The sequence below is a fragment of the Dendropsophus ebraccatus genome, chromosome 9 (assembly GCF_027789765.1).
Source record: "Dendropsophus ebraccatus isolate aDenEbr1 chromosome 9, aDenEbr1.pat, whole genome shotgun sequence".
Taxonomy (NCBI): Eukaryota; Metazoa; Chordata; class Amphibia; order Anura; family Hylidae; genus Dendropsophus; species Dendropsophus ebraccatus.
The window spans coordinates 24,261,235-24,288,406 of record NC_091462.1 but is presented as its reverse complement, the minus strand read 5'-3'; the positions used below and the strand labels follow the sequence as shown (position 1 = coordinate 24,288,406).

General features: G+C 42.6%; 1 protein-coding gene across 4 annotated transcripts; it reads left to right on the top strand.

The window, feature by feature from the left end:
- Nucleotides 1-1,152: 1,152 nt before the first annotated feature.
- Nucleotides 1,153-25,289, top strand: CYTIP (cytohesin 1 interacting protein). Of its 4 annotated transcripts, XR_011364518.1 has the most exons (10): nucleotides 1,153-1,293; nucleotides 4,647-4,866; nucleotides 7,449-7,504; nucleotides 11,177-11,231; nucleotides 12,838-12,934; nucleotides 15,036-15,129; nucleotides 16,971-17,037; nucleotides 18,544-18,610; nucleotides 20,539-21,082; nucleotides 25,204-25,289. XR_011364518.1 is itself a non-coding variant. In XM_069982729.1 (9 exons), the coding sequence occupies exons 2-9, from the start codon at nucleotides 4,693-4,695 to the stop codon at nucleotides 21,030-21,032; spliced, it is 1,104 nt and encodes a 367-aa protein (XP_069838830.1). In that variant the 5' UTR covers nucleotides 1,153-1,293; nucleotides 4,669-4,692; the 3' UTR covers nucleotides 21,033-24,653. The 4 variants fall into 4 exon arrangements, 3 of the variants coding, with proteins under 3 accessions (XP_069838830.1, XP_069838829.1, XP_069838828.1); XM_069982729.1 differs by lacking the exon at nucleotides 25,204-25,289 and having other exon boundaries at nucleotides 4,669-4,866; nucleotides 20,539-24,653; XM_069982728.1 differs by lacking the exon at nucleotides 25,204-25,289 and having other exon boundaries at nucleotides 4,650-4,866; nucleotides 20,539-24,653.
- Nucleotides 25,290-27,172: the final 1,883 nt, after the last annotated feature.

Genomic DNA, 27,172 nt, shown 5'->3' with positions numbered 1-27,172 from the left:
TGTTAGTGGGGGGATATTGGTGAACATATACAAATCAAAAAGCCCCCCAGACCCTCGAAATTCAATAACCCCAAACGGGGCATTGCCTAGTACTCAACAGCATTCTGAATACAGGGGAACCCCTACCCCACTCTTGTATAAGTTTTAGTCTCCATCATAATGAGCCCCGCTGGGCTTGTAGACACGCTATAAATTGTACGTTGCAGGGGTGAATATAATGCACTGCATACAGAGCACAAGAGGCAGCTATACAAGTAAGTGTCTGTATGGTGACATTTACATTGCACCTTGTTCACATTTAGTTTCTACAGTTTTATAACTGTATAACAGAGGTTACATTTTAAGCCACTGGGGAAAATGGGGTATATGAGCCAGTTCTCTAGAATTGATCTGAACCAAATTATACCTCCCAGCAAGGCGTGGGTCGAACACACAATTTTTTTTTAAATTAATGTGGGGGGCCCAGACACTTTGGTTGTATGGGGCCCCGAAATTCCTGATGGCGGCCCTGCCTGTCCTGACAGTCCCTGTTGGAGCCTCTGCATGCTTCCCATACAGTGTGGTCCCAGCTCCACCGTGATTCCTGTCTGTGGTTCCTGCCCGTGATTCCTGCCCTGTGTCTGTTGTTTCTGGTTCCTGCTGCCTGTATCTTCTATCCTGGTTCCAGCCATGAGTCCTGCTATTTTCCTGCCTGCCTACCTGCCTATGAGTCTCCAGCTGCACATCGCACACCACTGCTAGCAAGCCAAGCCAGGGGTCCTCGGGGTCACCTGTCAGCATGTCCACCCCGCCTTTCGGTGGGCGCTGGTGAAAACTAGCGGCCCCTTAGACTCTGCTCCCTGGTGCGGCTTACGCCATCACCAGTGGTAGTACGGTGAGTGGATTACACTAATCTATACTAGCTGTACCATTCCCATGTCCTTGAGCCCAGATGACTCTCAGAACTAGGGTTGAATCTGATGGCTTTGTGACTTCTTCCTTCATATCTTTATATAGCTGAATGGATAATTTACTGTATAGTCTCATTTTTGAGACTTTTGAGAATTCTGTGACAAGACCGACACACCCCAGAAATCCTCTGTGAAGACCTGATAAATGACTTGTCATTCAGCCGACATAACTTAGTAGCTGTATCTGATGTCTCCACCAAAGGATGAAATAAACACGCCACCTCTTTGACTAGGAGGTTAAGAAATTGTGTGGATGTGAAGGGTGAAGAGGAAGTCTAAGAGCAAAAAGCATATCTGCAAATAGAAGAAAAAGGAAGAACATCATGCATACCAGCTGAGCAAGGTAAGAAAGAAAAGAGGAAGCAAAAATACTAAAATGGTTCAAACCAATGTGCATAGTGTTAGCGACAGGACTTGGCTTATTTTTCTTCTTCGTTTCAGCTATTGCTTGGGCATGTCTGTAGATTTGCAAAACGATGTAAAATGAACCATTACCATGTCAACCTACTGAAAAAAGGCACTGGATATTGTGCCCTATATAAGGTTGGCACAAAAATGAGTATGATGGGGCTAGGAGGAGGTATGTATGAATGGGTAAATGGCTCGGTGATAGGAAATGGGAAGGGGGGGGGGGTATCAATAGACCATACTCCGATTGGGTCACACTTGCAGTTATACAATATAATTACAATGTTGTGCTAAACAGTAAAATTTGGTAAAATTGCCACTGATAAGGAGTATTGGTGAACAGCATACTTAACTTTAGTGATCAGTGCCAGGCAGCTGCTGCCAAGGCTAATGGGGGCAGGGCTTAGCGAAAAAAAGTAGAAGTGGTTGTGGTTGTGCATGAAAGGGAGTGTGGCTTTAATGTGCCAAAATGCACCAATATTGTCCAAATGGGTCAAAAGCCAAGGCAAATTAAGAATGGTGCAAAGAAAATCTAGATGGTCTGCAGATGCCCCAGAATTACTAAAAGACAACACAGGGGAGGAGACCAAGGGTATAAGAGAAGGAGCTGATTGGGGAACCAATATAGATCATTAGAGATGAGTGAACCTCGACCACACTTGGGTTCACCAAAATCCGAGCGTACGGTATTTGATTACCGTTGGCTGATGAAGTTGGACAAAGCCCTAGAGATTCCTGGGAAACATGGATACAGCCTATGGGCTATGGCTGTATCTATGCTTTCCAGACAGCATTAGGGCTGCACCCAACTTCTTCAGCCACTGGTAATTAAATGCCGCACACTCGGATTTGGGTGAACCCAAGTGTGGTCGAGGTTCACTCATCACTTAGGATTAACATTGTGGTTATTTTGTTTGGAAAAATGACAACCTATAGGTAATCATGCCGTATGCCAGGGTAGCTTGTACAGTGTTGTGGCAGCTCTGTGGGTGTTGGGTCACTTGGGCAGTTGTCATGGTGGCAAGGAGTGGTGTTGTTACCCCCCCCCTCCCCCCCCCGGACAAACAGGTGCTGTGCTCGAAGTTTGGATAAAGTGTAACCTGGTGTGTAGTCTCAGGTTCAGAATGATAGACCACAGTCCAATAGCTTAAACTGGATAACTTAGGTTCACTTAGAATCTTCAGTGCAATACAAGACAATAATAACACTTTGGAATGCAGGTGCAGGCAAGAAGTAGTTGTGATAGGCTTGTTAAAGTAAGGGCCCTATTTCACAGTGATGATAATCGTCCGGATCGGCCCGTTTGCCCCGATTCGGCCGATTATCGTTCGGTGAAATAAAGAGAACGATCAGGCGATGATTGTGTCATCGGCTGATCGTTCATTTAGGGCCAGACCTAAAATCATTGTTCCCCCACCGCGCATCGCTACGGTTGAATAGCGGTGCACAGCGGGCGGGCGATTTGACAAGCAGCAGCAGCATACATTACCTGTCCAGGCTTCTTCTCCGCGCTGTCTTCATCCCCGGGTCCCGCGCGCTCTATCTTTAGAATGGCCGGTCAGCTGACGGTGCGCTCAGCCAATCACAGGCCAGGACTGCCATGGCCTGTGATTGGTTGAGTGTGGCCTGTCAGCTGACCCGCCATTCTGAATATAGAGCGCGCGGGACCCGGGGATGAAGACAGCGCGGAGAAGAAGCCTGGACAGGTAATGTTTGCTGCTGCAAGGTCTGCAAGGACATCGGTAACAATGTCCTTGCAGCCCTCGCTCAACGATCATCGGGCCGTGGAATAGGTTCAGTAAACAAGCTGCGATCTAGCAGGTCGCCGCTCGTTTACATCGTTGATCGGGCCCTCCTCGGCCTGTGGAATAGGACCCTAAGAGTAGAGTAGAGTAGAGAAGAGGAGCGTCTTGAGGGCCATGCTCAATGTAGCAATGTACTCTGCTGGAATAGCATAATGAAGATAGAAATAACAGAAGAAGAAGAGTGACATGTCGATAGCTTTGATCTGACTGCCTTATACCCTAGAGCAGTGCTTCTCAAACTTTTTCTACTGCAGCCTCACCCAACAGACCAAGGCAATGTCTGTGCCTCACCAAACTGACCAAGATGGTGTCATGGCCTCACCATCTGTGGTGGAAGTCCATTTAAAAGCTGAATATAATGCTAGGGCTACCTTTCACCCATCTCGCAAGCTCTAGATAATAATAAAGCAAGTATAAAATAAATTAATAATGTTGCTAAAATAGAGATTTTTGAAAATTGCAAAAGGACTGTGGAGATCATAGTTATTTTTGTGAAAACTGGCTCCCCGGCTGGGCCTTACCAACAACTAGGGGGCGCCTCACTGGTGAGGCCCACCTCACAGTTTGAGAAGCACTGCCCTGTGTCAAGACACACTTCCTGTGAGCATAGTATGAGATCCAAGGTCCCTGTGCTGGGGTGACCAGACTTTCCTAGATTTCCCAGAATAGCCATTTGTTTCAGTAGGATACGTAGGCTGAACTGCTGCTTTGTCCTACTGTGGTCAATACCTAGCCTCAGGTATACTGCCCTGTGTGTTGTAGAAGGTGTCCCTGGCATGGATAAGGTTTTCATCAGAGGACGTCTCACCCTTCTGAGGGTCTAGCACTGCATGCTAGCGGTAGTTAACTGCATAAGAATGAATTCTCTCTTGAACAATGAATGATTTTCTTGAAAAATGTAATATTACAAGTTAAGGGGTACTAGATTTCTGGCGATAAGATGTTGATCCAGGGATTTATTGTCAACCCACTCATGTTATTGATTTTGGGATCTCGAGGGTCAACTAACACACTTTTGTGTGGTCCAATCAGCACCTTGTGCCGCAATCGCCCTGTCTTAGATGGTAATTATGGTAGTGAAGTAGTAAGTACTACTATTACTGTATGGGGGAGGTTAGTGGGGTGCAGAATGAAACTTGTGTTATCATACAAACTGTGGAACGAATATCATAGGAACCTATTAAGTAAATTTGAATATTTTTGGGAAGTGGAAGAGAAGTGACATCATTGTTTTGCTTTCTTATCTAGTAAACACTGAGCAGTTTTTGTAATGAGTTTCCCTCTTTTGCAATCTTCCTGTACGCACATTTTTTTGTCAATGTTCCTCGTGTCAGGTTTAAGAAGAATTTGTTGTGCAAGGGTTAAAGCAGACATATAATGCTCCTCTAGCATCACAAAAGATTTACATGTTTTACATAGGAAACCACAAGCAGTATATTTCCGCTCCCATTTACTGCGGGCGATGTATACTCTCTTTTTGAAGCAGATATGAAATTTCTCTAAAGGGAATCGGCTGACAGACCAGCATCATGTCTACCATGAGACCCAAGACACGGGACGTGTGTGGATCTCAGCTGGAAAACCTTGTTCTGAGCAATCTCGGGGCAGGTTCCAAAACATTGTGGAGTAATGGATTGGATGGTCGAAGAGGAAGCCATAGCTTGGCGGGGGCTTTGGCCACATTACCAAGGGGACATAAACAGGTAGGTGGACTGAAATTACATGGGCTATACTATAATAGATAGAGCAACTGGATATATTACAAGGAATTTGGCGCATTTAATATAATGTAACCAGTTGTCAAAGTCAAAAAGTTTCATTTAAAGTCGTATCATAATGGGATTTGCATTTGTTGGTCTTTTATAGTGCCCCCCCCCACACACACACACCTCTTATCCAGATCAGATTTTGTGAAGCAGATTCTAAGATTCTCTATATGTTTTTAATAGAGGTGATTTTTTTATGAGAATACCACCCACTTTTCAAGGCAATTTACAGTGGTCTTTTACTGTATGTTTAACTGGGATTCCTGATGAGTACAAATTCATATATGCAAAATAAATTCCAGCACTCACCACATAAGTTTGCTTATTTATTCAATGTAATATGCATCAGTACAGCAAGTAGCTTTAACTTGAGTCAAGCTGATGAAGGTCATGACTGGCCAAACCGCGTACTTGCTGTACTGATGCATATCACAGTGAATAAATAAGCAAACCTATTTGGTGAGTACCGAGATTTTTTTCCATATATGTCTGGATCTACCTGCCTCCACCACCAACCCACTGAAGGCCGTCTTTCTTCTTACACGACAAAAACATATAGAATAATCCTTACATGACAGCACAACTATTTTCGGTAAACTTTAGTTTTATTGGGTGGGTGCAGAAGGTCAAGGAAGGTCATTATTGTTTTTTTTTTTGTACTTTTGAAATGAATCATCAGACTACTCTGCCATGGGTTCTGGTCAGCTAAAACATTAGTCAATAACTAAACTATTGTGCTGTATGGCTTATAGGACTGGACACATAGTTTCAGTCTTGTTTAGGGAGTATGTAATTCAGCCCCTTCTCCGCCTCCCCACTCCCTAATAGTGATTGATTGGCTGATGTGTATACAGATACTAAGATGTTTGTTTTTTTGTTTTGTTTTTTTGCTGTTTTGGCACACAGGAGAGAAAAGCAGGGCCTATATTGTGCTGCTCTTACATAAGTTGGCATAGCCTGGGGATGGATTTACTTTGACAAGCATTTTTTATTGCTTTATAATTGATTATGAATGTAAGATACAGGCTAAGAGGTAGGGGGTTGGGCCTCTACCAGGTTGGGGCTTGGGCCTCGGATCCTGGTACCTTGCCTCGCTTGCTTTTTCTTAGGTGTCACTTGTCATGCCCTCACAGGCCCAGGACCTGGGCTCCTTATCCAAAGGCCAGGTTGCCACCTTTCCTGGAATAAACACAGTTCTGGTGCCCTTTGCCACCCAATTATCTCTGCTTTTTCAAACAAAGAACATTCACTTAAAACATGAAAGGCACAGCAAACAATAGACTTTACATTTAACAAAGCAGATAGAGCTCACACTGTTATAGAGCATCATATAACATACTCATATCTTGTAACTATGTCCTCCCTCCCAGCCCTGTCTCTGCTTGGTTGACAGTCAGGATTCAGCTTCCAGCTCCCCCCCCCCCCCCCCAATTATTAACACTATCCCTTGTGCAGCCTCTTTAGGGCCTTGTTAACAGTTAAATGGGAAGTCCCATGAAAATAAAAAAAAGCAAGTAAGAGCAGTAAGGCTGTGGAGTAGTCCACACTGAAGCTGGTTTTCGTAAGAAAAGTTGACACTCCTCTTATGTAGAATTTTAAAACTCCTCATGCTTAAAGCGTAACTGTCATAATGCGTAATGTCATTTTTCTGAAAACAATCAAACAAGAAGCAGGATTTCTGTCTCCATTATGCTCTTTGGAGAAGGGAGCGGCTGAGAGGAGTGAGTGAGCACGGAGCAGTCTTGCAGAGCACAACACCCTGCAATCTTCTCTCTCCTAGATAAGCACTGACCTTTCTGACCTTTAAATCCAGCGTTTTAGGTGCCAAGACAGTCTACAAACAGCTGACCTTCATGTCTCCTCTTCCTGCTCACTCATCTCCCTCAGCCCCTCCCCCCTCCATAGGATATAATGGAGACAGCAGAACCCGTCTTCACTGGCTTCTCTGTAATGAAGACGGATTGGCCTGATAATGCACAGATAAGAAGTGAGGGGGGAGGCTGGGAGATTGTTTTTTAAATACAGAAAGAGGCTTTTTTGCCTAATAAAACCTGTTACAGAGTTTCTTAAAATGGCTTGTACTACTAATTTCCGGGGGGGAAAAAAATGACAGTTACGCTTTAGGGCTGTACATGGAATAATAATGAGGCGAGCACCGACCGGTCAGCTTAGTGCTAATACACACACAGACAACGAGTGGGGAGCAGCAGGAGGGGCCGCAGGCAGCAGCGATAGGAGCTGCATGAACGATCCTTAGATTGTACGGACTCCCCATTGGAGTCAAAGGTGGTCTGCTGCCACCGCTCCTGTTACACGGATCAGTGTCGCTGACATGATCGTGCTCTTTCAACATATTTGTGGCCTTTAAACATGTCCAATGACACAAAACCTTTATTAGCCTGAACGAATGGTAATCGGACAAGTAAGGCTAAAATCGTTTTTTGCAAAAGGTCTTTTAGAATTTTTAGAAATGCTGACAATCATAACTTTGCAATTGAACAACTTTCCTTTTTTTACAGCTTGCAAAGTCAAGATCAAATTCACTGGTTGACTCATCTGAATCTGAACCAAACAGGTTGGTGTTGTTTTCTCATTATTTAAAAATTTTTGTAATGAAACCTTTACAGCTGGCTGGGGGGGGGGGGGTGAAGGGGGTTTGCAGGCACAGCAGCCAAAGGGGGGTCCAACGATACTCACAGGTAAGGAATGGAGATGGTCATTACATTATGGTCATGATATATACATATATATATATATATATATATCATTATAGTGCTAATCCACATATCTAAATAAACCATAATCAAATTGATCAAATAATAATTAAATCATAATCAACCTACACGTATTTTCAAGGATATTTGTGATGATTTAGTACATATCTGTGATTGTAATGTTCTTGGTGTTTTTCGGATCTCACCATCGGGCTGTAAAAGTCTGGAAGTTAAAGACGATTCTTGTCGAGCTACAGATGTAACTTGCCATGACGTAATCTCTGTAACAAAATCAATGAACCAAATAACCAAAGCATTGTAAGGTTGGGTTCCCACTGCGTTTTTGCAATCCGTTTTTTTCATCCTTTTTTTTTGCAAAAAACGGATGAAAAAAACGGATGCATTTGTGTGCATCCGTTTAGATCCGTTTTTCCTTTGACTTCCATTGTAAAAAAAAAAAACGGATCAAAACGGATCCGTTTTTTTAACGGACACAAAAGTAGTGTTAACTACGTTTTTGTGTCCGTCAAATAAAAAGGAACCGTTTTGATCCTTTTTTTTACAAGTCAATGGAAAAACGGATCAAAATGGATGCACACAAATGCACGTTTTTTGCAAAAACGGATTGCAAAAATGCAATGTGAACCCAGCCTAAAACATGTTCATGTCACTGCTACAGCGAAACATGTAGAAAAAAAAAATCTGCTCTAATTTCTCATCATCATAGACTGCCATGGAGACGGTCATCATCATGGTATAGGCCAATGGCTGTATCCATGTTTTCCCAGACTCCCTAGGGCTCTTTAGCCATCGGTAATCAGATGCTTAATGATTGGACTTAAGCCTGCTTGAGTTGCACTCATCTTTAGGCTCAAGATACAATATTTTCAACATACAATGGTTGCTCTCGAACCAATTAAAGGGTTAGTTCAGCAAAAAAAAAAAAAAATTCTTTTAAATGAACTGGTGTTAGAAAGTGCCAAAGAAAATCTTAAGTCTTCTAGTAGTTATCATAGTTACATAGTTAATACGGTTGAAAAAAGACACATATCCATCTAGTTCAACCAAGGAGGGGATGGATACAGGGAAGGGGAGGGGTGATAGGTTCTATACATATGCATTTATATTATTTTGCTCTAAGAACTTGTCTAGCCCTGTTTTGAAGCCCTCTACTGTTTTTGCTGTGACCAGATCCTGTGGTGACTGTTCCACAGATTCACAGTTCTCATTGTAAAGAAGGCTTGTCGCCTTTGGAGATCGAACCTTTTTTTCTTTCTAGTCTGACACAGTGCTCTCTGCTGCCACCTCTTTCCATGAGTTTTCTGTGAGGATTTGCTACTGCTCTGGACAGTTCCTGACATGGACAGAGGTGGCAGCAGAGAGCAGTGTGTCAGATTGGATAGAATACAACACTTCCTGCAGGACAAACAGAAGCTGATAGGTACTGGAAGATTGGAGGTTTTTTTTGTTAAAGAGGATGTGGTTTTTCGATCCGCAGCCCGGTTCCCGTGTACGTCGCCGTTCTATGCACGGGTACTGGGCTGGAGTTGAAGCACTGGAGACAGGCCAGCCCGCCCCTGTATGACGCGGCTCAATTAATTCTAATGGAGCCCCGTCATAGAGGGGAGGGAATTTCCTCCCACTGGGGGCAGGCCGGCCCGCCTTCTGTGCTTCAACTCCGACCCGGTACCCGTGCATAGAACGGCGACGTTCACGGGAACCGGGCCGCGGATTGAAAAACGGACCGCGGCACCAGCTTGCCCGTGACGGTGCCGTTTGATCCACGGGTCAGATTAAAGAGGATGTGCCTGATGGTACATCCCCTTTAAAGTAAATTACAAATCTTTTGCACTTTCTAGCACCAGTTCATTTGAAATTTTTTTTAGCTGAACTACCCCTTCAATATTGTACCTTGAGGGACCACTGTATATCCTGAATGCAAAATGAAGCAATGTTCTTAGAATCTTTATAAATGTTTATACCACAAAAAATTTCCTACATTTATAAAGGAATAAAGGAAGATAAATCCATCAGACGGACATTCTGCTGCATATTAGAGATAGCTACAGGGAGGGGAAAGGAATCAAAAAGCAGCTCACATAGTAGTTGGGGGGCACAGTGGAGAAACTTTAAAGGACAGCTCCCACGGGTTGTAGAGAGAAGGGAAAATAGATATAAGGCAGTCTGCAAGTGAGAATTACATAGGCTGTGGTCAAGAATAGAGAGAAAATAGAGCACAGAAAGCAAACTGCAGAGGCTGTAGAAGCAAAACTATGCAAAATCTTTAATAAAGACATATGGAGAAAAGTATCAAGCTGGAACTTAAAAGAATGCTTTTCAAAGGTGTCCATAGCCTTTAAACATAACTTTATAACTACTATCTGTGTACAGGCCTCTAAGTTTACTTTGTATCAGTGGTTCGCCAAGACTGAGCATCTTTAGGATAATGTGAGCTGTAAGCCCCCTATGATGCTTCCACTTCAGGTCGTGACCCATAGTCAGACCAGGACATGCAACATTCTATTGGCTGTACTGTCATATAGTTTGGAGCAGTAGTACTGTGTCACTGTGATAGCTAACTGTAGATCTAGTTCCCTAGGAACCATGGAGAATATTCATGATCCCCGCGTATTAGATGTGTATCTATGCAATAATAATTCAGGCCGGAACACTGGAATAATTTAGAAGAAGATAATTATTACATAGGGGAAAATAGACAATATGTTTCCAAGGAGAAATTCCCTCTTCCTTGGGGTTATCTAGTTTTTCTTGTGTAACAAAAAGCATCTTCTTCTTATAAATCACTTATAAATCAATATTGCATGGAAACATATGTAACAGCCGGGGATTGCAGCAGTGAAGCATCAATATTCCCCCCAGTTTCAAAGATTACACGGCCCAATCAAAAATGTAAACGTGCGCTGATCTGCTAGCTCGGCGCTCGTTTACTGAGCCTTCTACATGGCTCGATTATCGTTTAGCAAGGGCTGCATGGACATCAGTAGCGATGTCTGTGCTGCCCTTGCCCATAAACTGTTCATACATTTCTTCTCCATGCTCTCGGTCTTCTCCTGCCCTCTGCTTGCTTCTCAGCACCGCAGCTGTAGCTTCTCTGAGCTGACAGGCCGATCAGCCAATCATTGGCCGTGGCGGTCCCGGCTAGTGATTGGCTGAGCATCCTGTCAACTCAGAGAAGCTACAGCTGCGGTGCTGAGAAGCAAGCAGAGGGCAGGAGAAGACCGAGAGCATGGAGAAGAAATGTATGAACAGTTTATTTAATTGTTAGCCGTTAGCTGCGCATTGCTAAAGATGTAAAGACCCAAAGAGACGATCTCTATTGTCTCTATTACACAGATCAATAATCGGCTGAATCAGCCTGATTCGGCCAATTATTGCTCCATGTAATAAGGCAGTTACAGTCAATCAATAGGATGATCGAAATATCACAATTCAGTCTGAGAACATAGGGTTATGTATGTATTATTTAGAATGATGAATATCTATTTATGCATATTGTGTGTTTGGTGTTGCAGGAGAGTGGTGGTTATCACAAAGCAGGACAATGAACCATTCGGATTTGAAATTCAGGTAATTCTAAAAATCTTTATATGTGCAAATATCAGTAGAATATAGGATAGCGGTGGTGTATATAGCTTTCTGTATACTGTCTTATTACTGAGGTTAATGTACAAGCACTTTACAGTAAGTTCTCTTTAATGGTAGCTGCAGGTAGGTACGTTCGTATCATTCTAAGGCTGGGTTCGCACTACGTTTTTGCAATCTGCAATCTGTACAAAAAAACGGATGCAACTTTGTGCATCCATTTTGATCCGTTTTTTCCATTGACTTCCAGTATTAAAAAAAAAAGGATCAAAACGGATCAGTTTTTTTTAGCGTATACAAAAACATGGTTGACCTAATTTTTGTGTCCACTAAATTAAAATGGATCCGTTTTTCACAAGTACGACATTGTTAAACGCCAGTTTTCATGTATGGTGAAGGTATGACATTCATGTGTTTTGATTATGTATACTGTGACTTTGTAAAATAAAAATTATTTAAAAAAAAAAAAAAAAATGGATCCGTTTTGATCCGTTTTTTTTTTGTTTTTTTTATAATCGAAGTCAATGGAAAAAACGGATCAAAAAGGATTCACACACATGCATCCGTTTTTTTTTTCTATCCGTTTTTCATCTGTTTTTTGCAAAAACGGATGAAAAAAACAGATTGCAAAAACGTAGTGTGAACCCAGCCTAATCTGGGTCTGCGCAGGGGGGTTGGAGCTTTGTACCAGGGAATAAAAACAGTCATTGAAATAATCAGCATAGAATTTTGAAACTAAGGGTACAAACTCACAGGGCAGATCTGCAGCGAGTTTCTCGCTGCAAATTCGCAGCGAGGCCCGATGCGAATTCGCAGCGTGACCCGCTGCAGATCCCTGCCCTGTACAGTCTATGGGCAGACAAACTCGCAGCAGGATGCACATCCTGCTACAAGTTTGTCCGCAGTCCGCCCTGTTAACTCCCCGCGGGCTGGAGTGTATACATCACCGGGTCCCCGCTCCAGCTTGCTTCAGGGCTCCCAGTGTCTTCACGTCCCGCTCAGCCAATCAGTGCGCAGTGGCGGGGCAGCGCACTGATTGGCTGAGCGGGACGTGCCGGAAACCCCCGAAGCAAGCCGAAGCGGGGACCCGGTGATGTATACGCTTCAGCTGGCGGGGGGTTAACAGGGCGAGCTGCGCACAAGCTTGCAGCAGGATGTGCATCCTGCTGCGAGTTTGTCTGCCCATAGACTGTATAGGGCAGGGATCAGTAGCGGGTCTCGCTGTGAATTTGCAGCGAGAAACTCACTGCGGATCTGCCCAGTGATGTAAATATCTTCACTTGAAGGTGACAGTTGGGATGTGACTGTTGGGCAGTTGTGATGAGCGGTACTTTCACCCACCGTTACTATTGTAAAAGTTTCCATAGAAACAGCTTTAGCCGTGTTAACCTCTTCATGCACTAGTTCTACAACTACTGCGATCTACCAATGATGATATATTTTTAAAACTATTTAAAAGATAAACTGATTTTGTTTTCCATAGCAACCAATCAGAGCAGAATACAGAATGAAATCTGCACTGTGATTGTTTGCTATCAGATTCTATGTCGTATGCATAATCTCTCTATTGTCTTTCTACTTTGATTTGTAGACCTACAAGCTACAGCACGCTCATGGGACAGACATGAGGACGTATGTCTACAAAGTACACGAGGACAGCCCGTCCGGCAATGCTGGATTGAAAGCCGGTCAGTGCCCACACCTTTCTACCTTCGAATCATGTAAAATCCTGTATAGGTGACCATTATAGATGAACAGATATTCCAAAATCTTTTAAAATTCGAATTAGCTTTTGAATTCAATTCATATTCGATGACTGGTTTACATTTTTTTTATAATAAAAATTCACCTTGCCAGACACAGAGAATATAGTGAGTGTAAGCAATGATGCATGCAACATGGCCATTCACAGTACTTCCATCAATCACTGTGCCAGATACAGAGACATATATTGTATGCCTTAGCATTCACTGTACAGGAGCAGAGACCCCGCCTTTGATAGGTGCTCCTGCTCTAGCACATGAGTCACCAGAAACAAGTTTTAAAAAAATTGGATTCAAAGGAATTCGAAGCAAAGTGATTGATTTATCTTTACAGACCATGGAACCAAATATTAAAGAGTCACTGTTGTAAATTTTTTTTTTTTTGCAGAAATCAATAGTCCAGGCGATTTTAAAAAAAAATTGTAATTGTGTTTATTAGGCAAATATGCCATTATCTGCATTCAAAAAGACTTTTCCCAGGTCCCCCCTCCCTCCTCTTTTCCATTCACTGCAAAATATCAGGAAATTGTGACTTGTTGCATCAGACACAGCCATGTCTGTTCTATAGAGAGGGAAGGGGGGAGGCAGGAGTTAGTCGGCAGCAGAGAGCAGAGAACAAAGGATTACACAACACGGAGGTGGGTGACAGCGGTATTCAGAGGTCAGAGACGTTAGTGCTGACTGTCAAAGGTGATAGTCGGGTGATTAAATGTAGATTAACTCTTTGTTATCCTGTTTTGGTGCCTCATCTCTCTCCACCCCTCCCCTCTCCATAAGCAAGCCATCAAGACAGGGGGGGAGAGCTTTAAACAGTTTTTTCATGATAAAAATACATTTTTCAGCTAATAAACCCAATTACAAAGTTTCTTAAAATCGCCTGGACTATTGACTTCTGAAAAAAAAAAATTAAACGACGTGACACTTTTAGCATAAGCCAATGATAGCTGCCACATGGTGACTCTTAATGTGACGTATGGTCAAAGATCACTGAGGACATAATCGGCAACAGAAATATTTCCTAGTCTGATTTTAGGTAATTGTGTGATCACAATGATGGCAGCTCAGTCCTATTCACTTACGCTAGCTGCCATGTTGCATGATTCAAAAAGAGCAGCACAGTGCTTTATGGCCATGTGACACATATAGAGGAAAGTTTACTCCTTGTCTATATTACCAGTCTCTAGTGCAGGGATGGGGAACCTTCGGCCCTCCAGCTGTTGCGAAACTACAATTCTCCTGATAGCTGGGCAGTCATATCATTGGTTTTCTAGGCAATGGGAATTGTAGTTTTGCAACAGCTGAAATGCTGAAGGTTCACCATTACTTATTCACACTGACCAGATGACTAATGGTGGAAAAGAATAGGCCAGGCCAAAAATATAAAACTTACATCTTCCTCATATATATATATATATATATATATATATATATATATATATAAAAAAATTATATATATATATATATATATATATATATATATAGCTATTCGGAAAACACTATTAAGCTGCTGTGATGGCCAAAATTGCCAAGTTCGGGTGGGTTCTCCCAAACCCGAACTTTCAGCATTTGACTCCTGGTGGCTGCAGAAGTTGGATAAACCTTAGGGAGTCATGAAAACCATGGATCCAGCCTATGTCTTCCTGGCAGCCCCAGAGCTGCAGACACCAGGAATCAAGTGCTGAGCATTCGAGTTTGGACCAACTGTCCGAATTCAAACATTCTGCAAGATTGCTCATCACTGATTATGATGTGTCTAGCCCCTAAAGCCGAAGGCCCCCTCTGCCTGCCCATAAGGCAAGTGGGGGATATGGCAGGCGTACGCCAAGAAGAAGGAGCCTATCAACACCTTCTCCCTGGTATACGCCCCTGCCATACTTTTCATAAATGTCCCCCATAGTCTTTAAACTAGGGACTACCAAGTACACGTAACGGTCTCTGTGTTTGTTAAGAACTGAAAACACTTCAGTCTTGAAGTGGTTAAAATAAAAAAGGAAGCTCTCAATATAAATATGTTCTGGTATTTTAGGTGACATGCTTATTAATGTTAATGGAGTAAACACGGAAGGATTCAGCCACCAGCAGACAGTGGAGCTCATCCAATCATCGGGTAACTTTCTACGGTAAGTAATAGTTTGTTCTGTCTATTAGATGCTTATAGTACTGTGCTTGAGATTGTGCTCATACATGCCAGTCAGTATACTGTATATGTGTACCCCCCCTGTACTGTGTACTGTGGGTCACAGCCGAAAACGATGCCCCAAGAAGCCTCTAAACCTATTAGAATACAAGTAGTACTGTATATGGTGCACACCTTTAGGCTATGTTCCCACAACAAAAAATTTCTATTAATCTATTAATTGTTGCCGATTTGCAAAAACGGGACGTGATTTATAGAAAATTTATGTTGCATTGCAGTCATTGGATATATCGGGCGAAGTGTATACACATAGGGGGACATTTATTAAGTCCGACTTATAAATGTCCCCGCATCTCCGGCGCTACGGGGATTTATGTAGAGGCGGACTGCCTCTACATAAATCCCATGCGCTCTGGTGCGCACCGCTGAAAACCTACGCCAGCTGAGGACTGGAGTAGGTTTTCGGCGTATATTTTGGCGGAATGGATGTCCGCGCCCTCCGTTCCGCCCCCTTCACACCCCCTTCCCGCCCTCCCTGGCGTACTCGGCGGAAAGTGCCGATTTGCGAATATTTTATTTGCAAATCGCCCATTTGCGAATAAAATAATGCGCAAATCGGCACTTTCAGCCGAAAATCATCCGTACACCGGATGATACATGTCCCCCAATGTATACACTCTGCCCGGGATCCCTAGCGGCCGCTATTCAATGAATAGCGGCTGCATAACACTGACAGCTCGCACAATGGAAAGTGTGGCCCCTGCCGCACTCTCCGTTGTTGGCTATGGTAAATTGGGATGCAGGCCCGCATCCCATTTCAGCACAAATGAAGTTCATCCGGCTGGTGCTGCATTACTGGCCGGTGTGATCTTTACTGACACCGGCCATTCTGTGACCCAGCTGGGTGTTTTACAGCGTGTGAACCCGGCCTTAAGCAGTACCCAAACTGGTTCAACTATAGACATCAGTTTAGTAAATCTAGTGCAACAATTCCACTTATCTAGGTTAAATGGATAAATAAACAAACTAGAATTTAATTTGTCAAGAAAGATTTAGCAATATGCATACAAAGAAAAGAGGAGGTATTGTCCATAGAACCCACATTTTTATAGGCCCTTTGAAAAATAAAAAGTCTTGAGTCTTGATTAGTTGCTGTAGTTGGCACCTTAAAGGGTACGTGTCATTATAATGTGACGTTATATCGGGCCATTATAGCAGGATATTATATCTGGACTGTTTCGGGTCTACCCAACCCTTGGACCAATGGATTGTTCACCAGTTAAACTAGGGAACTTATATAAGATTGTTGTATATGTGTCTCTTTATTGCTTGTCCATAATCTAAGGAAAGGGTATCATAACTAGAGATGAGCGAACCGGGTTCGGGTTCGAGTCGATCCGAACCCGAACCCGAACATTCGGCATTTGATTAGCGGGGGCTGCAGAACTTGGATAAAGCTCTTGGGTTGTCTGGAAAACATGGATACAGCCAATGACTATATCCATGGTTTTCACATAGCCTTAGGGCTTTATCCAACTTCAGCAGCCACCGCTAATCAAATGCCGAACGTTCAGGTTTGGTTCGACTCGAGCATGCTCCAGGTTCGCTCATCTCTAATCATAACCCTAAAAACACATTATTTGGGGTATTTTTTGGTTAATATTTTTGGACTCTTACTACTGGCCCTACTACAAGTTTTTATTGGATTCACTATTTCCGCACTATAATAACACTTTGATCAGCAGAAGGACTGCAGCTATAAAACACAGTCTGGACCATCTTAATTACCGTGGCCACTCACGTGTGATAATTGTTTTATTGCAGAATTGAAACAGAATATAGTACAAAAATTAGACAATCAGAACTGCAAGCCAAGCTGCTCATTCTAAAGGTACGTCACAATACGTCTTATATGTAGAAAAAAGGTGCACATGTAGTAGTAGTAGGAGCAAAGGTGTGTGTTATAATGTAGTTCCCCTTTTGACTTAATATGACTTAAAGGGGTATTCCCACCATAACATAAAGTTAAACTTGTAAACATAGTGTAAAGCTCTTTGTCTAGGTTAACAAGCACCACTCTGCTCTAAAAGCAGTGATCTGCCTATTGTGTATATAGCTATAAAGTAGATGTATAGAGATAAAGGGGGACATTTTTAAAATGTCAGCCTGAGGCGTACACCAGGCAGAAGGTGGAGATTTGCCCCTTCTCCCTGGCGTACGTCTGCTGTACACCCCGCTCGTCCGATGGGTGGGCTGGGGGAGCTTGGGGGGCGTGACAAGGCGGAGAGGAGACGTGGACTCCTCCCGCGCCTTATTTACACCAGGCGTAAATCATGATCCAAATCTACACCGGCTGGAAGCGCGTGCCTCTTAGTGAATCCTGCCGGGGGAAAGGGGGCAGGGCCTAATATAAGATCGGCGTACTCGTCTTCATAAATCCCCCCCATAGTGTATATAACCTGTATATTATATATAAATATGTATACTATATCAATATATAGAAAAAAAGACAAACTTATGCTCCATAAAAAGATCAATATAAACTCCTGTCAGACCATTGCTTTTAGAGCAGAGTGGTTGTTAATAACCTAGACAATGGGCTCTTAACAATGGGAGGACAATAGTGACTTATCAGGGGAAGGAGACAAGATCGCTAAATGAATGTATAGGCAAAAATATTTAACATGACGAGCCTTACAAGTTTAGTTATGTTAGTTGAGATGGAAATACCCCTTTAAGTGTTGTGCTATCAAATTGGAACATATATTCCTCTTCTTTTCTGGCAACTATAGGGTTATGCTCATATTATCTGGTCAGTAGTTTTAGCCAGAACCAGGCTTGGGTAGTTGGTCATTGTTGCACTCCTGGTTTTGGCTGAGAACAATGGCCAAATATGATATGTAACTTAGCCATACTGTGATAGTAGGATGGGGGGGGGGGGGGGGGGGTAGATCTCTGCACATGTCATTCAACTGTACAATATAATGTTCTGCTACATGGATTACATTATATAGAAGATATGAAATAAAGAACAGTGCACCCCAGCTGTGAGTCCTTAATTCACCTCTGTAGCATTGCATGACAATGGTCTTTAAGAAAGCAATAAGTCTGCACGAATCTCTGTACTGCGGCTTGTACATCATTTCCCGGCTGTCGGCAATAAAGTCAGTAACCTGGACTGAGGCCAGCGATTGCCTACCATGGTGCACCAGATTGTGGCGAGGCACTTCATTTGTCTCTAACTCTATCTTGCAAAAAAAAAAAAAAAGTTTCTAGGTTTGCTTGGCGAGGTACTTTCCACACACTGACTATAGAGATCTGGTTTCCTGTGCTGCAGGTTCTGTCGCTCTTCTCTTCTTTAAAGCCCTAAACTTTGAATTTTCTTTATAATTTACAGCAAGATTTTCGATCAAAGTGGAAGGAATTACAGAGTACGATAAAAAAAGAACACCAGCTGCTTCACGGTAACTACAAGCCTTCTAGTATTAGTTTTTGTCAGATTTTTGGGGTCCTTTTAATTTTATGCGCTATAGCTTTAATTTATTCATGCTTAAAATGTGATATGACAATAGCAACAAAAATTTGGAAAACAAAAATTGTTTGTTATTTTCAGTTATTTGTGCTTCATGTGCACATTACTATCAGTTTTATAGCTGTTTTCTTCCAGACTGTACCTTCCATTAAAATTAATGGAAGCCCTAAATGGAACAAATTTTAATGCTAGTACTCAGGGTCCACATAGTTTTTTGAGTGTTTCTACTTTGTAGTACTGTTTTCCCCTTGTGTACAAATCCAAGTAGACCCATAAGGCACTGCAACACGACTATAGGAGTAACTAGAGCCTCTGAGAGCCTTATAGGTTGTACTACTGTCAGGGGCCAATGGACTACAATGACCGGACTTCAACTAAGTTCTGATTCGTCCAAACCCAAATTCTCTGCATTTAAATACTGGTGGCTGAAGACGTTGGATTCAGTCCTAGGGAGTCTTGGAAAACATGAATACGGCCTATCCAACTTCTACAGCTACTGGTATTTAAATGCCCAGAATTCAGATTTGGACAAACCAGAACTTACTCCACTCATCTCTAATTGTAGTCCATTGGCTCCTGGCAGTAATCAAATGCCGATAGTTTGGAATCTGACTAACCAGAATGTACTTGAAGTTTGGTCATTTATTTACCCCCAAGAAGGTCAGCTCAGGAGCATATACTGCAGCACTAACAAATAAATACTGTGAAGAAGATTTGCGATTACATATTTGTTAAATGATGAATTATGTCTACCTATATACTGAGAGAAAATTGTTGACAGTCACTGATTTTACTGGAAGGAAAGAAGAAAGTTCCCAGCACTCACCAGCTGAATTTCAACAAGCTTTATTTACATAAGTGGTAGTTAATAGACAAGGACAACGCATCCCTGAAGAAGGCTTTGCCTAAACGCGTTCTGTTGCAGTGGCGTGTTGCTTGTGTCTATTTACTACCACTGATGTAACTAAAGCTTGTTGAAATTCAACTGGTGAGTGCTGGGAACTTCCTTCCATCTTACATATCATTATGCATGTGCACAACCGACTATCCTGGAGTGCCAACCGCACAGCTTCAATATCACTGATTTTACTGAGACGCTCCATTATATTTGCTGTAACAGCCAATAAGTCTAGTTCTGCAGTGCTACCCAACTGGTTTGACTTGGGGTCATAGTGACAAGTCTAAGAACTCGCTACGTGTTTCCCCTTTATCCCATTCTAGGATGTAGAAAATGTATTTCTGCTGTCACTTCCCAAAAGTAGTCCCAGTGTGGGTAGTGGCTAGCTCAATAAACTAGATGATGCCAGTGCAAGGCACTGAATGTCTGGCAAGGAAAGTCCAGGTACTGGTTTTGGGCAGAAAGTTGGGCAGCGTAGTCAAGAACAGGCAAACGGATTGCGGCAGGTGACACTGATTTCTAGTTAGCAAACCAGGTTGAACAGAGAAGAGTCAGCGCAGTACACAGAAATGAGGCAAAATTGGAGTAAGGAGAAGCAGGCTCAGGTTATACACAGAAATCAGGATCAGGCAAGGACAATAAGGAAGTGACATCCCAAGATAGGTGACCTTGAGCTAGGACGGTCTTTGAAGTGCACACACTGGCCCTATTAGAGGCTGGCACCATTCATGCTTGTGTAGTCCTGGCGACAGAGAGGAGATGAAAAAGGGAGGCGTGGGCACTAAATGTAACCTGGCAGGGATGCCTGCTAAGAAAAGCAGTATGGTAGCCGGAACTGCCAACGGCATTACATTTACATGCTGTGTCCAATATGGTATATAGAGAAATATTATCTAACCCTGATATTTTTTTTTAAAAAACCTCTAGTCTAATAATTTTTCTCTATTTCCAAATTTATACAGGTACTATAAATGAAGGCAAAATACAGGAAGAACTGGACTGTATCCATTCTAAGATGTTTGGCAATCCCACGCCTGGTTCCTTCCTCAACAAACATAGATGTTCTAGCTCGAGTAGTGGAAAAAGCCTGTTGAGCTCCATGATTCTAAACAATGAAGATGGACTTGGATCAATGTCCGAGCTTGATGAAGACTCTGGAACAGAAGCGAGTTACAGTCGTCAGTCTAGTTACAGTCGCCAGTCTAGTACAGAAGATGACTTTATGTATAAATTCTATGGACTTCCCTCGATGAGGTCTTCACTATCCCGTCACAGGAGCATCAGTGTGACCAGTAGCGAAAGTGAAACAATGTCACCAAGCTGGGACTCTATAAGTCTATCAAATATTTTTGGAACATTGCCACGTAAAGGTAGAAGAGGGAGTGTCCGAAAGAACTTTTTTAAGTTTATACCTGGTTTGCACAGATCAGTAGAAGAAGAGGACTCTCAGTTGTAAATGTAACTTTACTGAAACATCATCAGCATTAATATGAGGCGTTACGAAAGGTGCTGTATACATACAGTGATGATAAGGTGGGAGTCACCGACTAATAATGTATTAGTGGAAAGTGCATTCACAAAGCATTCCATAACTGACCAAATATGTTGCTGGGTGGTGGACCTTGGTTCATCTTGGGAGATAATTTGTCATACTTGGCTGACTTAGGCTGTCCATACACCTTAGCCTAGACTCCTCTGGCAGTGGGTTATCTCCCAAGAAATTAAAGATTTAGGAATGTTAAAATTTAACAGCCTGATCCTTCTCATCCCCAAATTTCCAAGGATTCCACACAAGGAGGAGGACTCAATAGTCATCAGATGGTCGACTTAAGAAGTCCAAAATCAGTTTGAGACACTAAAGTGTACAGCGTACTTTGAAGGAGTCTCCTACTGAATTTTACATGATTTAGGTCTTTGCTCTTTATTCACCATCAGCTTGTCCCTGAAGTGAAGAACTAAAGGTGGCCGTACAAGTTTAATAACTGTCGGCCAACAGTTACAGTTATCTCTCTCGATCGCCCCATACACATCAACAACTGGCATGGCCGAGCACTCATGTTTCCACTATGGAGAGGGGAGGATATGCAGCAAGACATTTTTGGTGTTGGTTTATCTCTTCTACAACAAATGGGCTAGGTAGTAAAAATCAATCAAACATGTCTACAGTAAAAGGGTCTAAAACGGTGTGGTAGGCTCTCCATATTAATCAACAGTAAAGCAAATTGTAAAGCAACCCCTTTGAATTTTATATTCTGTTTTACAATGCTTTGACCTACAAGATGGTCACCTCTACCATATTCATGTCAATGTTACATGCTTCTAAACTAGTTACAAGTAGAGATGATCGAACATCGGAAAATCTTAGTTTCTATAAAACTCGAACCTTGTCGAACCTTCCGCATTTGATTCCCGATGCCTTCCCGTTCCGTGGGGAAGGAGGAGACATCCCGGGTGCCACCTGGAATTCCAGGATTCAGCCTAAGTCTAGGAGCAGAGCTTCCAAATGTATCTGTGTCCCTGATTCTATGGGGTGCTGCTGTGATGGGTGGATTGAGGTCTATGCCAATAAACTAGGAGACCAGTCTTTACTTACAATCACGCAATGTCACTGTGTCTGATGATCACATAAATCTAACAATAAATTTATATAATATATCTAATAGTAAGATAGGTCCAACTACTGGGCGTATATAGATGAAATACTTGCACCGATGTAGCAACTTCGTATCAATCAGCTATGGTTGGGAGGACTATAGGTCTCAATGTGTTGCGGCCAGGTTACAGTTCCTACCTCTTTAACCAGGGAGCATTCTACTCTCTTTGTTATCTCATTTAGAAAGTAAAATGGTGCCCCCCCCCCCCCACTGTGTATTTGCCAAACCGGCTTCCTGTGCAGCTATCGATATTTATTTTACACTGACACACATATGAATGTCTTATTTCTGAAATTCTGTATTTTACTAGATGTATATTAAATTGTGTATACTGTATGTTGCACGCTGTAAATTATACTTCACTTAACATATCGTTCTGAATACGTTCCTCATATGGCCAGTAAAGCTGCCCTGTACATGAAAATAAATCTATCTTTCTACCCTTTTAGCATTTCCTTTCTTATATCTTAACCCCTTCCCTTCCGGGCCAATTTTCGGTTTTGCGCTTTCGTTTTCTCCTCCTTGAGTTTAAAAAGCTACAGTGTTGCATTTTTTCACCTACAGACCCACATGAGCCCTTATTTTTTGCCCCACTAATTGTACTTTGCAATAGCAGACTTAATTTTTGCATAAAATATGCTGCAAAACCAGAAAAAAATTATATGCGTAGTGAAATTGAAAATAAAACGCAATATTTTTTATCTGGGGTGGTTTTGTGTTTACGCCATGCGACCGATGGTAAAACTGACATGTTATGCATGTTCCTCAAGTCGGTACGATTACAACCATAGGCAATTTGCATAACTTTTATCTTATTTGATAGCTTTAAAAAAATTTAAACCTTTTAAAAAAAAGTAAATGTTCATTAAAGGGGTTATCCCCTTTATACCCCTTTATATTTAGCGCTACAAAAACATGGCCACTTTTGCCCCTCTCTTGTCTCCAGTTCAGGTGCGGTTTGCAATTAAGCTCCATTTACTTCAATGGAACTGAGTTCCAAACCCCAAACTGGAGACAGGAGAAGGGCAAAAGTGGCCATGTTTTTGTAGCGCTGGATAACCCCTTTAAAATTGCTCTATTACCATGCTTGGATACATGGAGTGCCGAGCCGGGATCAGCGTCATTCCAACACTGAGCCCCGGCCCGCCCAGTTTAATGGAACGGTCATGTTTGACAGCTGCATTTAACTGTCCTAGTTAGTGGGTGTGGTGATCAGTCACACCCACTAATAGCCGCGGCCCCGGGCTGCAGAAAGCAGCTGGCATGGTGGCGGTTCAGAGAACCTCCCCACCCCCAACAGGACGTGTCGGTACGTCCTGTGGAGGGAAGGGGTTAAGATAGATATAGTATTTTCCTGCGTATACTTTTTAAAACGACTCTGTACCCACAATCTGTCCCCCCCAAACCGCTTGTACCTTCGGATAGCTGCTTTTAATCCAAGATCTGTTCTGGGGTCCGTTTGGCAGATGATGCAGTTATTGTCCTAAAAACAACTTTTAAACTTGCAGCCCCGTGCCTAATGGCCGTGGCTTAGAATATCTGTGCCCTAACTTTGCACCACCCCTCCGTCCCTCCTCCCCACCCTCTTCATCATTAGGAATGCCAACTAACGACTATCGTTCTGTGTAATATGGTGAATGATTTCAGGTTAATGATAAACAATATAGTTTGCGATCGTTTATCGTTAGTCGCTAATAGTTAAAAATCGCTCCGTGTAATAGGACCCTAAAGCCTCTATTACACGGGGCGACAGGAGGAGCAAACAAGTGTTGTCAGCGCTCGTTTGCTCCTCATTCCCAGCTCGCCGATGGCACTATTACATGCAGCGGCAGCGAGTGGGTACGTGCAGGGGAGGCCGTGGGGAGCTACGGGGGGGCTGCCCGGGTGATCGCTAGATCGTCCGGGCAGCCCATAGAGGATAGCGGCGGTCTGCTGCCACAGCTCCTATTACACGGAGCGACAGCAGCAGATCGCTGCTATCATTGTCGTTTGATCGTTCATGTCGGCTTATCGTTGCCTTCTATTACACAGGGCAATTATTGGCCGTAAAGAACAATGTAATACCACATTTCCCCTGCAGTGGCCGCTGTAGATGAAGCATTATTATATAGACGGTGGTATATAGTGGGCAGCGCTGTGATTATACGCGGAGTGATTGTATACACGGGATTCCGTTATATATTGTGGTTAAGAATCTCCTTGTATATTGTGAATAAATACTTTGTAATGCATTCACCACCTGCTAAATAATGAATTTTCCATGCGATTCCTATTAATCATGGGTCGGGAGCCTTCCATGAGTCATCCTCTGGCGCTTGTTAGTGTCTATAATTAAGAACATGTTTGGGTGAAGATCAAATTACTTTTTGTTAAAATGTATTAAAAATAGAATGATGGGTGTGATATTTCCTAATAAAAGTCATTTACCGTGAGCAATGGTCCATTAATGATCCATCATAGAGATGCGATGAGTGAGTTATTACCAGGAATAGTAATATTTTCTGATGATATAAGATATACAGTATATGTAAAAGAAATCCTAATGAAACAATGACGGTCAAAATGAACAGCAATAGATAGTGTCCTCTGGTATAGACAATCCTGTACATGCTATGAGGGTCTCTGGACAAGAGGCAGATGAAAATGTGCCCTCCTAAAGAGACCCTCAGAGATCAGCTGGAAGCTGTGAGGAATTGTAGCAATAAGTGTTTAATTTCCCTGCAGCGCCACCACAGGGGAGAAGAAGCATTACACAGTGTCTGATCATTTCAGTGGATTGGCTGTGTAATGCAGGACAGGGCGGGTCCTCCAGAACAGGAGACGCTCTTTTTATCAGCTCTATACTCTAGCTAGGAGAAGAAGATCCAAAGCAGAGGACCCTCCTTTTAAAGGTTTTTTTTATTTTTATTAAACGTGCTTAGGCTGAATGACTAGATAAAAAAAACTGTACTTACCTCCCTTGCTCTCCCACAGCTTTTATTGTCCTGGCATCTGGATGCTGAGCTCCACCTTCTGGTGCCAGAGATGGTACAAGACACTGCCATCAGCCAATCACTGTCCACTGCACTGTATGATTGGCTGAGCGGGACATCACTGCCCAGAGACTGCATTTGAAGTAGTGGCCAGAGCCTTCAGCAAGGAAACCAGATATGTCACAGGAGAACCCTCAGGGGAGCGTTTTAGGTGAGTATGAGTTTTTTTCTATCAACATTGAGAAAGGTAATTGGGCCGAATTGAGATAAGCCCTTCCTCCATTGGCATCTACAATAGACAGTCTGTCTTATATTACAGTATGTTTATTCTCAAGAGTAGAACACCAGGAAATTAGATGCCATAACAGGGGATCCTACTAGTCACAACATATTACTGAGGTTAGACCTGACCCATCTATATCCATTTAAGTGGCCAGTCTGTAATACCACATTTGTCCCGTAGTGGCCACTGCAGAAGAACTCAATGACTAGACAAATCCTCTCTTGGCAACAACATCTGATTCTAAGGGTGATTTTAAAGTGTCACTGTCATTTCAATGTCCAGGCGATTGTAAGAAACTTTGTAATTGGGTTTATTAGGCAAATATGCCATTATCTGCATTCAAAAAGCCTTTCCCCAGGTCCCCCTCCTTCCTCTCTTATCCACTGCATCTCTTATCCACTACATCAGTCAGACCCTGTCTGTTCTATGGAGAGGGGAGGGGGGAGGAGGAAGGAGGGAGATTAGTCAGCAGCAGAGAGCAGAGAACAAAGTATTACACAGCGGGAAATGTGTGAAAGCTGCTACTCAGAGGTCAGAGAGGTCTGGGGATGTAGCTGTAAATTAACTCTTTGTTGTCCTGTTTTGGTGCCTCATCTCCCTCCACCCCTTCGGAATGAGAACTATGAAGACAGGGGGAGAGCTTCAAACTGCTTTTTCATGCTAAGACTATGTTCACACTACGTATCTTTCCGGCCGTAGTTCGTACGCAGCCGTACATGTGCGGCTGAAAGTACGGCCGTGGGAAAAATAGACATGTGGCCGAATTGCGAACATGCGGGCGAACCATGAACATACGCCCATAGTACAGTTATGCTTCCCTAGCTTGTTTCGAAGCGATCTGAGGCAGGTCATTTACTTGGAAATCTTCGCCCAGCCCAATAAAACACACAGAACCTTTTGGATCTAAAAATCAAGTTCAATTTGGCTGAAATAAGTACTTCGTACGGGACCGCATGGAAATCCACGGCCGTGAGTTGGAACATTTCCGTCCTCAAACAATGGTCTTGTTCATTTATCACGGCGTCGTATACGACCCGGCCGTAAGCTCATACGTAGTGTGCACTGTGCGGGCGTATATCGTATACTTTCAAGCGAACGCATCAACCTCAAAGCTACGTGCGTATATTCGCAGTTCGTACTACTGCCGGAAAGATACGTAATGTGAACATAGCCTAAAAATGCATATTTTGGCTAATAAACCCAATTACAAAGTTTCTTAAAATCGCCTTTACTATTGATTTCTGCGAAAAAATTTAAATGACAGTGACACTTTAAGGTATAAAGAGGTCATGATCACATGGAGTTGTTTTTAATCAGATTCACGTATTCTGTGTCAGGATCTATAAGAAAACTAAATAAAATCCACAAAGTACACCACAGACCTTTTAAGAAAATAATAAAAAGTAAAGGGGGAAACACTAAATTAAGTTCTAAACTGAAAATCTATTTTGGAATAATATACAGTATACCCCATATCATTGCATAATTAGATATAAATTTAAATTTTTTTTACTATTAAATAATCTAAAAATTTTTGTGGCCGAGAGCCCAACCCTAATAGGATAAATGATTTCTTTACTGTGACCATTGGAACGATTAGCCCTACAAATATGAAGCCCTCGTCTACTGACGTTCCTGGAAAGATTAACAGAACAAAATAACCAGTGTGAATTATAAGCGGCCGACT

Coding starts and splice junctions, on each gene's coding strand:
- CYTIP (XM_069982729.1), top strand. CDS start 4,693: ATGTCTACCATGAGACCCAAGACACGGGACGTGTGTGGATCTCAGCTG. Junction 12,935..15,035: donor CAATGCTGGATTGAAAGCCG/GTCAGTGCCCAC, acceptor CTGGTATTTTAG/GTGACATGCTTATTAATGTT. Junction 17,038..18,543: donor CCAAGCTGCTCATTCTAAAG/GTACGTCACAAT, acceptor TATAATTTACAG/CAAGATTTTCGATCAAAGTG.